The following is a 15,230-nucleotide window of genomic DNA, read 5'->3' as shown; positions in this document are numbered from 1 at the left end:
TTGGAACTAGCCTTCTCTCCACAAAACGAGGATAAAAACACTGACAGTAAGATCGCCACGCAGAGTCAGGTTAATGGCATAACACCAAGCACTTGACTCAAATGGAAATTTAATTCTTCCGACAGCCGTAAGCAGAAGTGGGACCCAAGGATCAGAGAATGGCAATGACTTGTCCAGGGCCACTGCTGCTGAGGGGCAGAATATGAACCTGATGTGGAGGCTGGCTGCAGACTCAACCTCTATGGTATGCTGGTTCTTCAATAACAAGCAGATATGCACACGCACGCACACACACACACACGCATACATATATATGTACCCACCTACACTCACACCCACACACATAATACATACATTCATGTGGACATACATACCCACATGCACATATGCCTATAGATACATACATACCCACATTCACACACACATATATATACACATGATACCCACTCAAGCGATGCACACACATGGAGTTTGGTGCCCTGCCTTATTCCTACATAGATTTAAGTCTGACTCTCTGGGGGTTAGACACTCCAGAGAAACTAGTTCTACCATGGTATACTGAAACTTTTTGTCGCAAACATATGGAGAATTAAAGTATATTTGCTTCCAAGCAACTATATCTTTATGTTTTCTTAATTGTGCAATCTAAATCTCTATGATAGTCTTTCATTTTTACCTCTTAGGAAGAAATGTTACCCATAGGTGTATTTTTTTTTAATTTCATGATGAAATTTTCAAATAAAAATAAAATAGAGAAAGCAATAGTGAGTTCCTATGTTCCCATCACACAGAGCTATCAATCAGCAACATTCCACCAATTTTGCTTTGTCTACCCCCTCCTCTCTTTCCTATCCCACACCGCCTGAAGTATTTATTTCTTATTTTTATTTTTTTAGGTAAGCTCTATACCCAACGTGGGGCTTGACCCCGAGATCGAGTCATACATTCTACCAATTGAGCCAGCCAGGCACCTCTCCCCGCTGAAGCATTGGTTTTTTTAATGTTTATTTATTTTTGAGAGAGAAAGGGAGAGAAAGCACAAGCAGGGGGAGAGGGCAGAGAGAGAGAGAGAGAGAGAGAGAGAGAGAATCCTGAGCAGGCTCCATGCTGTCAGTGCAGAGCCTGATACAGGGCTCAAACTCAACAAACCATGAGATCATGACCTGAACCAAAAATCAAGAGTCAGATGCTTAACCCACTGAGCCACCCAGGCACCCCCAAAGTATTTTAAAGAAAATACTAGATATCAATAATATTTTACTTGTGAATACTATTATATATATCACTAGCAATAAGAACTTTTTTTTTCATAAACCTTAACTCCTTATTATCACTAGGACTCTGTTTCAGATGCCCTAATCCTATGCTTATTTTATTTTATTTTACTTTATTTTATTTTTGAGAGAGAGAGAAAGACTGCACACAAGCAAGAAAGAGACAGAGGGAGAGGGAGGGACAGAATCCCATGCAGACTCCGATGCGGGGCTCAAACTCACAAACCATGAGATCATGACCTGAGCTGAAACCAAGAGATGAAGGCTTAATCGACTGAGCCACCTATGCACCCCTGTCGTATCCGCTGGCCGGGGCCGCTAGTCCCCTGCGATCTGCGGTACCTGTTTCGTCTGCCCTGACCCGACCTGGCAGGGCGGAAAGGCGGAAAATCGTTGTGGGTCCTTCTCCTGAGGGAGGGAGAGAAACAGGGGGCAGGAGAGGGAGACGCAAAGAGTAAAGACAGAACTCAAGGTTCTCCAATCAGGCGAAAGAGAGCATTTATTCAAAGAACTGTTCTTTATATAGTCTTCAGGGGGGAAAACAAGGCAAGCTGACCTAGGCAGGCTACAGAGGCGAATGCATATCAAAGAAGCGCCCTGACTTTTGCCTCAGCAATCTTGGGGGATGGAGAACTAACACTGAATACGGTGTTGATCTTTTGTGTGCCTTGGCTACTCACGTCTAGCTCAGCAAGACAGTCGCCAAAGTTATTTTGACCAGGAAATGGCAATCTCCAGCCTCCAGATGCAAATCTTGTTTACTGGCTCACTCAACGGAGTGATAATCCTTGCCTGCGGCAGACAGAAACCTTGGCGGCCCTCGACACACCCCTATATACTGATTTTTAGCAATGAGATGAAATAACACGAGTACCTGATAGAGAGAATGCATAAGCACTGACTATCATTCCGTTCCTCTTTTTGATACGTTTTACTGCTTTCCTAGGTCAGTGGGACTCTGGAAATGCTGGTGAAACAAGGAGAAACCTGGCCTCTTTTGGACTCAGAGGGAAGACCAAAGAGGGGAAAAAAAGAAATACATTTTCATCAGGGAGAAAAAGTGGATTCTCTGCATTCAAGAGAAATGACGTAGACCTTTTTAAGACGCCACCAATTGTTATTACTATGTGAACACCAAGGATGTAAAACTAAAACCCACTGGAGCTATTGAATATGATACGTGGTGTCGATTAGAGAAAGGGGATTGGAAAGCATGCTTGATTACATTTTCCATTTCAGGTTGATGCCTTACAACCCCACTCACAGGGAAAGACACTGGGAGGCGCTTGTTCTCAGGTGGGCTGGAGGTTATAAAGTAAGTGCCTGCCCGGGCGGAGACAAACCACAGCCCTGGTCCGGCTCTCCTTGCAGGGCGTGGAGCTGAACCCGCAGGGCAGAGTGGGGTGCAGAGGTGAAGCAAGAAGCATGCTTCCGCCTGTGCCTGCCAGCAGCTCTGGCATGTCACCCATAGGCAGTCTCAGTTAAGTGTGTGTCGAATGAATGAGAGAAGAAATGAGCAAAGACATCCCTAGTGCTGCTCAAGGCCAAACTCACTTCCAGCTGAGCAGAGCCATGGGCATTGGCGTGTGTGCAGGAGCCCCAGGCCACTATGAAGTGCTGGGGGCTCCCCAGTGCCTGAGGGTGCTAAGCAGGCTGCCTCCTTGGGCAGGGAGGCTGGCCCAGGAGGAGCAGGTTACACGGCTTTGCCTTGTGTTTCAGGTGTGACCACGAACATGGGCTCTGAGGTGAGGAGGGCAGGATCGGGGGACCCCTGTCCTTAGTTACCTGGCCTGGGTCACCACCTTCTATGCAAATCCTCAGCAAGGTGTGCTCAACCTCATCTTGCAGGAGGAAAGGCACAGCGGTGAGGCCAGGTGTCATTGTGGACTGAGTGCTTATGTTCCCCCAAATTCCTATGTTGGAACCTGACCCCAATGTGAGGGTATTAGGTGGTGGAGCCATACAGAGGTGATTAGGTCAGGAGGGTGGAGCCCTCATGAATGGATTAGTGTCCTACTAAAAGTGACCTCAGAAAGTTAGCTTGCTGAGCTTCCGCTATATGAGGATACAAAAAGGAGGTGGCCAGGAAGACAGATGTCCCCAAACCCAACTGTGCTGGCAGCCTGACCTCAGACTTCCCAGCCGTGAGGAATGAATTACTGCTGTTTCTAAGCTACCTGGTCTATGGCACTTGGGTATAGCAGCCTGGATTGACTAAGACATCGGAGATTTGGGAAAAGTGGAAATGTGAAGATCTGATCCCAGGCCTGTTCCAAACCAGATGCAGAAAGAAACACATACATTTCCCAGAGGACTGGAACTTTCTGCATTCAGGAAGACCCAAGCTTAACATTTTGAGCTTTCTAGACAGAAATGTTCTAAAATGCACCCATGCTTCTCTGAAATATGGTCTGCAAGGTGGAACTTTGCTCTGGCCGCATCATCACCAGCTCCCTGTCTCAGGCCTTGGAGGCTCTGGATGGCAAACTGGGGTGGTGTGCATAGTGCTCAGCTCTGGGCGCCCCAGGGAGCCCACTCTCGCACACCCAGGCCCACACTTGCTTCCCCAGGGAGGGTGCTCAAGCATGTCCAGAGCCGGCACTCAGTAAAGTTCAGTAAAGGTGTGCTGAACACGGGAACGAATCCAAAGCCACTTGTAAACACAACACAGCAGTGAATCAGGATGTGCTCTCCATTCCCTTCCCAGAGGAGACCGATCCTGGGCGATGACACCCCCTTCCCCCAGCCCAGGGAACCAAAGGGGAAAACAAATGAACTAATGTGCTGCTCAGTTTCTAAAAAAACAGTTTTCAAATGAATAACATAAACCAGGTTCAATCTGACAGGGGTGAGAGCTAGCATATTCAGAGGACTCAGTTATTTAATAAGCTGTGGTCTTCGCTGAGTACCACTGCATAGCCCACAATTGAAACAGAGTTATTTTTTCTTTCTTTCTTTAAGCAATTAAGTAAGTCCCAGAGATTTGAGAGGTACTGCAGTGAACAAACCTCACCCCCAAAATAGGGGTTCTCAGGAACACTGCAGAGAAACAAGAACAGTGCCGCTCTTTCTGGCCAGCCAGTCTTGGTGTTTGCTGCATTATTCTTGGCACTGAGGCTGGTGGTGACCAGAAAACCAGGGAGGGAAAGACACGTGCTTTGGGATCAGTCACACCCTGGGCACCGATAGGCAACACCGAGAGGCAGCTCCCAGGCCTGCATTTCTGGCTGGAGTTGGTGGGAAACTCTGGTCAACTCATGTCACCTTCTATGGCTAAGGTCCTCAAAGGACAACGCCAGACTGACCTGACCTTGTTGGTGTTGGGACAGCCCTGCTTTGCTAATAATGTGGGTTTGTTTTACAATTTTTTCTATTTTTGAGAGAGGGACAGAGCATAAGAGGGGGAGGGGCAGAGAGAGAAGGAGACACAGAATCTGAAGCAGGCTCCAGGCTCCGAGCTGTCAGCACAGAGCCCAATGCAGGGCTTGAACTCACAAACTGTAAGATCATGACCTGAGCCAGAGTTGGACACTTAACTGACTGAGCTACCCAGGTGCCCTGAGAGATAGCCCTGCTTAGAAAGGCAGATGGGTTGAAAGAGGCTTCTTTTTCTTCTTTCCCTCCTTCCCTGCACTCTGGAGAGATGCTGTTGGAACCAAAACTGAGACCACCTTATGCGTAGGGAGGAGGCACTAATGCCTGGACATGCTGAGTGTGCAGCCTGGAGAGGGATCCATCCTCCTCACACGCAGGAAGAAAGGGGAAGGCAGTAAGGTGCCATTGGGGCAGGCATCTGCCTGTGCTTGCTTCTGCAAAGACCAGCTCAGGAGCAACACCTCTCTACCGGCCAGAGCTTGTGCAAATGAACCACACAGGAGCTGCTCAGACAGGAGTGCACAGACTGCGGCAGTGTGCCCCGGTCCCTCAAATTCTAATAAGCCACGGGAGGTCGGAGCTCTGAGAGTTTATTCTGTTCCTGTCTCAACCAGCCAAAGACCCAGGTTCCAACCATGCCCAAGGATGGGCACTGGCCTGTGTCAGGCTTACTGCGGGGCCGCCCCTAGGAGGGAGGCCCTGCATCACTAAGCCTGCATTCACTGGAGTATGCAGAGCACCTGGTCACATGATGATCACAAAAAGGTTTCTGGGGCCGGAGGTACTCATTCATTCACCAAACAACCACTTGTGATGAGCTCGCAGCGGGAGGCACCGGCAACAGGGAAGCCAGCAGACACAGTTCCAGATACCAGCATGAAGGATGAGAGCAGAACTGGGGAAGGGGGTGCAGGCAGCAGACAGGGAGCAGAGGCGGTGGGAGGGAGGGGGTGCAGCATGTAGTTGTGTGCCAGGCACCGAAACAACCCCAAAGCTCTGTACCTGCACTTGGGAGAATCAGCATTACGTAGGTCGATTCCCTCCAGTGCCCACCCCTGGAGGACCGCAGGGTATCCCCTCACCCCCCGGGAGAGCGTGTCCACACTTGTGGCTTTCACTTCCAGCTACGTGCCGACAACACTCAAATGTGTATTTCCAGCCCAGACCTCCGCCCTTGTGTCCAGGTGCACATCTCTACCTGGATTTGTCACAGGAGTCTTCGATGGAACCCCCGCCCCAAACAAAGCTCCTGATCTTCTCTCTAGCACCCCCTCCCCTGCAATGCTCCAGATCCAGGGAACTGCAGGTCTGTTCTTGCACAGAACAAAACCAAACTCCTGGAGTCATCCATGTCCCCCCTCCCCTCCCACAGCCCGTATCTGATCTGTCAGATGCCATCTCGGCACTGCTTTTGGAATCTGACTGCCCCACTGCTACCACCCTGGTCTGAGTCACCTTCCTCTCCCATTGTGATGACCCGTTAACTGTGCCTCTCCTCTACTCCGGCCACGCTTCAGAGTAGTCTGACCGAACAGTCAGGAGCGAACCTAGTAACACCGTCTCTCTTCTGCCTAACCCCCTGCCCCCAGTGGCTTCCCACCAAATCCTGGCAATGGTGTACAAAGCCCAGTGCATTCTGGTCTTGCAGGACCTCAGGCACCGCTGGACACACCACATTAGCACCTGCACGTTGATAAACCCGCCCACAGACAGTGCTGAGGGAGGGGGTCTGGGGATCTCCTTGGTGCCTGCCCATCTTGCCGCCCACCCAACCCTGCAGGAAGAGGATCTGGGCTTCTAGAGGACTGGGGTGTGGGCAGGTTAGAGAGAGGGGAGGGGTAATCTCAGCCAGGAAGGCCCGCTCTAGGAGGTGGACGTGCCACACGAGCCACTGCTTCAGAGACAGGCACTTCCTCCATTAGGTCTCAGAGAGCATCTAGCTCAGCTCTGTCTCACAGCCAAGGACACTGAGGTCCAGAGAGAAACCCTGACTTGCCAAGTTCTTAGAAGTGTAAATAAACATCTACCAGAATCACAACGGTGTGCACGCTCTTCCCCGCATAGATATGGGCCTTGGCTTCAGGCAGACAGGTTGTGCTGTGTGAGCTCACAGATGCACCCACCCAGGTGGGTACAGACGCCAGCCTCTGTAGTGCTGGCCTCCCAGGCGAGCAGGGGTGGCCCCCCCTCAGGAGAATTCCACCTCATACCCAAGGAGCACGCAATGCTTGTGGCTGCAGCCGGCACAAGACCCCAGTCCTTGACTTCCAGTGGTAGGTCAGCACACTCTGGGGTTTTAAAAGAATTCAGGCGCTTCTGCTTTTAAAATATGTGAATTTCAGGCACCTAAGTGTCTCAGTGGGTTAAGCATCTGACTCTTGGTTTCGGCTCAGGTCATGATCTCATGATTCATGGGTTCGAGCCCCTGATCTGGCTCTGTGCTGGCAGCATGAAGCCTGCTTGGGATTTTCTCTCTCCCTCTCTCTCTGTCCCTCTCCTGCGCTCGCTCGCTCTCTCTCTTTCTCTCTCTCTCTCTCTCTCTCTCTTTCTCTCTCTCAAAATAAACTTTCAATTGCAAGTGATTTAATTTGAATTTCAAGTGGTTTAAAATTTTGCTTCTTTGGATTTTAGACTTTGTTAGAGTAACATTTTTTCAAGATAGTTATTATCCTAAAGGCAGAATGAAAGTGATTTGGGGCAGGCAGGGGAACCTTATAGACTATTTCATCATTCAAAGTCAATTTTCTGGGGGTGCCTGGGTGGCTCAGTTGGTTAAGCATTAGACTTCAGCTGAGGTCATGATCTCACGGCTCATGAGCTGGGGCCCTGCATCGGGTGTTTTCTCTCTCTCTCTCAAAAATAAAACATTAAAAAAATAAAATAAAAAATAAAGTCAATTTTCTGCATGAGACAAGAAATGCTTGCCTGGTTAAATGCTTTATTCCTGGTTAAAAAAAATTTCCCCGAAACTGTGCTTCATGAAAATTCAGAAAAGGACCAGGGCAGGGGAAGTTTCTAGGATGATCAAGAAGCAGGCCTCTGGGAACAGCAGAATGGGGAAAGCAAACCTCAGGGAACTGTCTCTGCAGAGAGTATAGTCCCTGTCCCTTTGCTAAGAATCCTAATCCAACAGAGAAATATATGAAGACATCAGAGACCACAATTGCTGACTACGGCAGAAGATGTGATGATTATTCTCATTTTTTTCCTGGTTATTTACTCATCACCTCCATCAGTGCCTGGCCAAAAGTAGGAATTCAATACAGATCAGTTTAAGAAATGATTATGCCCCAAAAGGAGAGTTATGAAAGGCTACCTTCCCAGAAGAAAAAAGAAAAGCAATCCGGCAGCAAAAATAAGAAAACCGCTCCATTTACAAGAGCATCAAAAAGAACAAAATACTTAGGAACAAATGTCACCAAGGAAATACAAGACACACAGACTGACAGCCACAAAACAATGCTGATAGAAATGAAAGAAGACGGAAATAAATCAAAACAAATAAATCAATCGTATTCAAGGATGGGAAAACTCAATTTTGTTAAAATAGCAATTTGCCCCAAACTGAGCTAGGTTCAGTGAAATCTTTATCAAAATTCCAACAACCGGGGCACCTGGGTGGCTCAGTTGGTCAAGTGTCTAACTTCTGCTCAGGTCATGATCTCTCGGTTTGTGAGTTTGAGCCCTGTGTCCGGCTCTGTGCTGACAGCTCAGAGCCTGGAGCCTGCTTCAGATTCTGTGTCTCCCTCTCTGCCCCTCCCCTGCTTGTGCTCTGTCTCTCTCTCAAAAATAACTAAAAACATTAAGAAATTTAAAAACTGTTACAACTCCATAATAAAAGACAAACAATCCAGTTTTAAAATGAGCAAAAGATATGAATAAATATTTCTCCAAAGAAGATATAAAAATGGCCAATAAGCCCATGGAAAGATGCTCAGCATTATTAGTCATTAGGGAAATTCATGCAAATCAAAACCATACTGAGACATACTTCACACCCACTAGGATGTCTATAGTAAGAAAGTGGATATTATAAAACTAGAGTTGATAATGATATAGAGGAACTAAAAATCTTCATATAGTCCTGGAAGGAACATAAAATGGTACAGTCACTGCAGAGAACAGTTTGATGGTTCCTCAAGAAGTCAAACATAGAGTTACTATATAATCCAGCAATTCCATCCTTACGTATAGAACCAAGAGAACTGAAAACGGATGCCCACCTAAGAACTTACATGTAGACGTTCAAAGCAGCATTATTCTTAACAGCCATTAAGTAGAAAGAACCAAGCTATCCATCAACTCATGAAAGGATAAACAAAATGTTTATATATGCAGTTATTTACTCACAATTAAATTGTATTTAGTCATGAATGGGTGTGAAGTATGGATACATACTATAAACATTATGCCACCTGAAAGAAGCCAGACACGAAAGGTAACATATTGTGTGATTCCGTTTACATGAAACATCCAGAAGAGGCAAATAAATGAGACGGAAAGTAGATTAGGGGTTGCTGGGGGCTGGGAAGTGTCTGCTTAGTGGGTATGGGGAATCCCTTGGAGTGATGACAAAGTTCTGGATTTAGTTAAGTGGTAAGTTGTATGACATGGTGAATGTACTGAAGGCCATTTAGTTACACACTTTATTTATTTTTTAATGTTTATTTATTTTTGAGAGAGAGGGAGATAGAGCATGAGCAGGGGAAGGGCAGAGAGAGGGAGACACAGAATTCCAAGCAGGCTCCAGGCTCTGAGCTGTTAGCACAGAGCCTGACATGGGACTCAAACTCATGAGCCACAAGATCATGACCTGAGCCACTCAGGCACCTCTAGTTACACACTTTAAAAGGATTTAAATGGTGATTTTTACCTCCATTAAAAAAAAGAAGAAGAAGAAGAAAAGAAGAGAGGAGAAAAGAAAAGAAAAGAAAAGAAAAGAAAAAAGAAAAGAAAGAATTATGAGAGACACTAGTTAAATAAAAGCCTGGAGTTAACAAAAGGGTAGAAATCACAGAAATGGTCCGTGAAATTCCTGAGAGCCACTGACCTTGCTTCTCGGGGTTGCGGACCTGGGACGGCATGTCTTGGATCTCCAAGGTCCATTCCCCCTCAGCTTGTTCTCCCCAGCAGTGCACGGTCATGAATTCCCAGTTGGTAAACCCTTCATTGGAATGATCCAGCAATCTGCAATTGGAGACTCGGGGTGAGAACTCAAGGATCTGGGGGTGGGAGAGGCCGGCGGAGGAGGGCTCTCTCCCAGCTCGGAATTACTCCTTAAGTGACAGTACCATCCAGCTGAGTGGCACCTCCAGGGCGGCAGGTCTGAGAACGGAAGGAAAAAGGGCTTGGCCTTCTTGCAGGCGTAGGTGCAGGTACAATGGTGACCACTTTCAAACCCTTGCATTATGACACTGGCCTGGACAGCAGCTTCACCTCCGTTATCCCACTGGGTCCCCTGAACATTCTGAGAGGCAGGCAGGCTGGCAGGACTTACAGGCGCCCCACCTGAGAGGGACTCAACCAGCGCCGGTCTCCCTCCTGCCATCCTGATTTACACACGGAGAGATCCCAAGGACAGTGACTCATGGCACGTCCAGCAGCCAGTAACCGGCTGAACTGGGGCTCACTGGAGGGCATTCGGGCTCTTGTTCTTGTTCTTTCCAGGACAGGGAGGCATGTAAGAGGTCACTGAGGAGGGCCCTCAACCCCCTCCCCCAGCCCCACGCCACGTTCCTTCGGATGTTTGGTTCCTTCCTACCCCAGCAGTGATCCCACCGAGGAGCTGGACCAATGCCTGGGTGCACAAACGCAGACAGAGGCTAGGCCACGTGACTCAAGCCCCAAGGGCATCACAAAGGAAGCCTTCCTAAAATGCTGGCTTATGGAATGAATGAAACCTTCACATCCGTCATGGAGCCAGCTCTTATGTGCTAGTTCTCCAGGAGATTCCAAGAAGGAAAAACGTGCAACTCTTCAGGGCTCAACAGGCTTCTACAGGTGCACGTGGGGGAAATGTCATAAGGGGCCTGGCTGTTCTCCAGTGTGGGTAGGAGGCACCCCTGGGGGGCAGCGCCGGGAGGCACAGGAGCTCCAGCCCCTCCCCTTGTAGGTTCTGATGAGCCTCCCTTGGTCCTTCCCTACCCCAAGTTCCTTCCGGAATGGGACTTCAACCCAGAGCCACTTTTCTCTTTGACTTGAGCAGGAACCAGGAACCAAGTCACAGGTCCCTCTTTCTTCTCACATCCTATGCCCTGCTTCATCTCCTCTCCTTGGAAGAAATAATCTCAGGTTCTACTCTCTTACTCTTCCTTCTCAGTCTTAATTTTCTAGCTCTAGTGGAACACTGTCTTTACCCAAGAGCTCTTTATTTTTCATCAGAAGTTCAGATGCATATTTTGTGTGCCTGCCGTAAGACTGGGTGCCTGATTTGGGTGTTCTCTGAACACCCAACGACGGTATAACAACCTTTATTGGAAGAATGTTCCTTGCATAGCAAGTAGTGAGGGGGAGGGCCACACCCTGTATGCTCTTCTAAGGAACTGCAAAGGTCAAGGCTGATTTGTTGCCAAACTGAACCCAACCCGCCTGGGACAGAACAAAGACAAATTGTCTTTTAAGGGCTGAAATACTTAATGAATGTCAACTTAACTCTTAGTGAAAAAAATCTGGCAACCTGAAAAAGCTGCTGAATTGAGCAAGATGTGAAATAAAGTAGAAAGTAATAGCTCTCCCAAATACAAACTCTTGATATAATCACAAAATCTGTGCCTTGGAAAAAAAAAACAAATTCCCAAGGCTCAGATGACTGCCAAATGGCCTCAAGGCGGGTTTCAAGTGCATGATAGCACAGGTGCAGCACCTCCTAGCTAATGGGTAGTCGGGAAGCGAATGAACTTGGCGGGACCCACTCTCTCCCATCTGAGGGGCACACGCTGGGCCTGAGCAGGATGGAGGTGAGAAGGGGAGGAAAGCAGAATGCATGGGGGCCGGGGGGTGCTGCTGGGGTGGTGGAAGCTTCTTCCAGGTCAGGTAGATGGATGTAAGCAGGACAGGGAGGGAGGCCGGCTGCCAGTGCAGGCGTTTTCATCTGCATCATCAACACCCCGTTCTTGTAGCATTCTGGACTGTGACGGGCGTGAAATGACATTTCCAGAGGTGAGGAATAAAGAGAGGAGAGATGGGTGTCCGGCGGGAGGTGAAGGAGCAGGGTATAAGCTCGCGTCCCTGGGCCTGAGGCCCATCTTGGTGTTGGTTCCTGCAGGTCACTGCTGCCCCTCTGGCCTCTGACCTGCCGCCCAACCCCTCAGCCTCACTGTGGCTCTTGGTCAACTGAGGTCACCGTTTGGTGCCTGGATCCAGCTCCTGCCTGGAAGTCAGCGCTCACCACCGTGGATGCCTCCTGGTGTGCAGCCTGGAGCAAACGGGGCTCTGGGGAGGTGGCCTGATGTGAGCCCGGTGAAGCAGGGCCTGGGCCTGCCCTCCCCGCTATGGTAAGGACGGGGACGTAAGGTGCCCTGACGCAGACCCCGCCCATCCGCCCCGTTCCAGTCTGCTGTTTGCACAGGGAATGAGGGCCGCTTATCACAGAACTTCCAATTTTTCAAGGAATGCTAGAAATTTGGACTTTTAGATGAAATCTCTAAAATTTCCAGTAACAAGAATAGCAACTCTGGTTGCAAAATAGCATAAATAAGGCATTGGCTTGCAAGAGGGTACTCCCAAACTGCTCATGGCCTTGCTGGTCTCCCAAGGGCAGAGGCAGAGTGTGACCAGGCCTACCTTCAGGAGGGAGTGATGCCGCCTGTCGCTCTCACTCTACAAGGCGGAACCTAACCTGGTGGGGACTGAGCCTGATGGCCAAGCCCTGGGAACCTGTGAAGCCGGGATCTGGTCTAACGGCTGCTTCCAGAGGACAAACTTCCTGCTCCTTCAGACAAAAGCCTTTCATCCTTGCAGGTCAGTCTCTCTGGGAAGGTAGGGGTGGGGTGGAAGGGGGTCAGGAGAAGGGGCAACTCCTTCCCGGTCCTGAATGGAGGTATTCACTCAACCCCCATTTTCTGAATCCTTCAGCCCAGATATGGCTGCACCTCAGGCCAGTAACCCACATGGGTCACGTGGGCCCAGCATGGGCAGGCAGGGAGTGGGGCCATGGCCCAGGAGACAGGCAGTGGCAGGGTGTTCCTGAGGTGGCAGGGGACATGGTTGGCAGCCATTTTTCAAGAGAAGTTGGAAATGCTGATTTGTCCTGAAACCTTTCTTTTTCCCTCCACCTCTTAGCTAGGAGGGCCCCTAAGGAAGTCCAGGTCCCCCTCACACCCTCCCCCAAGCTCCCATTAATCCTTTCACTCCAGTTACCTGCAAAGGACATAAATGTGTCAACGTACTTCTTCCTTGTTTCTGACTTTGTGGAAGAAATGGCTCCATGGCCTCCCACATGCTGTAGGTGAGACCCCAGAGCTGTTTCTCAGTCCGTCTGCTGACCGGGACCCTTTCGGGCACATGGGTGAGAAGGCTGCAGACAGCAGCCTCCGAGCACCCCACATGAGCCAGCCTCCTGCCCACACACGTTCACGAGCACGCCCCACAACTGGAGGACCATGCAGAAGCCTCATGGACCAAAGCAGTCCTTCCCCAATACACGCTCTCACTTCAGAACGTGAGAAAACCGATCTTCCATGCACTTTGAAGAGCAATTAAGTCATAGCCAGAATTGCAGAAATCTCTCCAAACCCTTCTCTCTCCTGCCTGGAAAAGAAAGTTTTCCAGGAAGGATGGTTTTGAAGGCCAGGTTTCAGGTTGGCAGGGGATGGCCATCTGAGTGTCTCCAAGAAGAAGCTGCTGGAAGAACCAACCTGCCCTGGGGGGCGGGGAGGGCCTCCAGGGCCGCTGTGATCTGGGGCTAGATAGGCCCCCCTGACAAGCCCCAGCCCTCACCTCCGCCCCATGAGCCCAGCCTGGCCTTACCTCTTTGCCAAGAGTTGAGACTTGGTTCCCGAGGGAGAAATGAGGTGGATCTGGAGGTCTCCTCTGCGCGGGTGGGAAATAGAGATGCGAGCCACCACGTGCTCCAGGTAGCCCACGCGCTGGTCTGAGTGGTCTGCACAGGCAGTGGTCAGGGCCGTGGTCCGAAGCGTCTGCACCACGGGGATGCTCCTGGGAGAGGAGGGAGGGGCTCAGGACTTGGTGCCAGAAGCTCCAAGTCTCTTGTGAGGGCAGCGGACTCAGGTCTTCCCAGGAACTCCCAGGGAGCACTCTAGCCCCTCTTGGATGTCCCACTCTTGGGTGCTCCCAGTGGAGTTTCTTGCTGGCCCAGATGATGTTTGCTGTCCTGGAATTTGCTTAGAGCTATAAAGAATGGTTTCTCATACAGACTCTGCAAATATAGCCAGTGATCGGCCCCCTCAGTGCCCATGAGCTGGCTTCTCTCTAAGTAGCCTTTGGCCAGCTCATTTCCTCAACTGCCGGGGGTGAGCCAGGCTTTAAAACCCCACTACTTTGTTTCAAAGACTGGCCTTGATAAAACAAGTCATGATGCTGACTAATAACAGCAAACATTTCCGGAACTGACTGCGTGCAGGACCCCAGACATGGCACTGAGAATTTACAAGGATTAATCCATTAAATCGAGAAAGAGGTCACGGGTCATGCCGCAGGTCACACAGCTACTGAGAGGCAGAGCTGGGATGTGAGGCTGGAGTTCACTGCCTCTCTCTCTGTTCCACACTGTTCCACAAGGATGTTTGTGTGGACCCATACTTGTGTTCAAGATACTGAGGAAGAGGACATGGACAAGGCAGCCAGGGCCAGAATTGGGCTTTTGTGCTAAATGCACTGGTCAAGGCTGTAGTGACTGGACCAGTGTCCGGGAAGATGGACAGGAGCCAGTCCACTACCTACTGTTGTGCATGGAGACTGGGGTCCCCTCCCTCCCCTGGCCTCTGATGGGAATGGACGACAATTCTATTTACGAAGTCAGGGCAGTTTTGCCACATGGGATGAGATCTGAGGACAAGCATCAAATCCCAACCATTCATGGGTTATTTCCACCAGAACCTTCTAACAGTCCCCAGAGGAGGCAGACACAAAGCTCGCCCCTGCATCCAGGCTGGGCACTCCCGCCCATTCTGGGCTGCCACAGCTGCCTCCCTACACTGTAAACTGAGGAAAGGTCTCCTGCCACCCAGCAGCACGTTAATAACCCCTGCTGCTCAGCCAGCGCTCTGTCTATTAAAGGGAGCGCTTTTCTCATTCCACCCCGACTTTCCACTCGGGAGGGCAGGCTCGGAGCATAGTCTCAGCATCTCTCAGGAATTACATCGCTTGGCTCTACAGGGCCTGAGTCATAAAAACAATCAAAACAGTTATAAACAGTGATGTAATTCCCTCTGAGACTCTGTAAATATTTGAAAACATGATTTGCATGCATCATAAGTCGATTTAGAGATGCTGACTTCTTTCATTGCCTTCTCCCAGATTTTTCTGTCTGTGTTTACAGGTCAGCAGCTCCCCACCCCCCGCCTCCCCCCACTGTGGCAGATGCAGAGCCTTTCCTGGGCCCAAGGGGAAGGTCAAGCTAAA

The 15,230-nt window shown here is 49.7% G+C and overlaps 1 protein-coding gene across 1 annotated transcript in view; it reads right to left on the bottom strand.

Moving 5' to 3' along the window:
* Positions 1-15,230, bottom strand: part of PCSK6 (proprotein convertase subtilisin/kexin type 6) — a 174,531-nt gene that overhangs the window by 47,060 nt on the left and 112,241 nt on the right. Inside the window, exons 14-15 of the mRNA XM_029952282.1 lie at positions 13,617-13,805; positions 9,700-9,836 (exon numbers count right to left, since the gene is read on the bottom strand). Of these exons, the coding sequence (XP_029808142.1) occupies positions 9,700-9,836; positions 13,617-13,805 (326 nt within the window). The remainder of the gene's footprint in view (positions 1-9,699; positions 9,837-13,616; positions 13,806-15,230) is intronic.

This window comes from Suricata suricatta, chromosome 9 (genome assembly GCF_006229205.1).
Source record: "Suricata suricatta isolate VVHF042 chromosome 9, meerkat_22Aug2017_6uvM2_HiC, whole genome shotgun sequence".
Taxonomy (NCBI): Eukaryota; Metazoa; Chordata; class Mammalia; order Carnivora; family Herpestidae; genus Suricata; species Suricata suricatta.
Note: the sequence above shows the minus strand (reverse complement) of the source record. Positions and strands in the feature narration are given on the sequence as shown.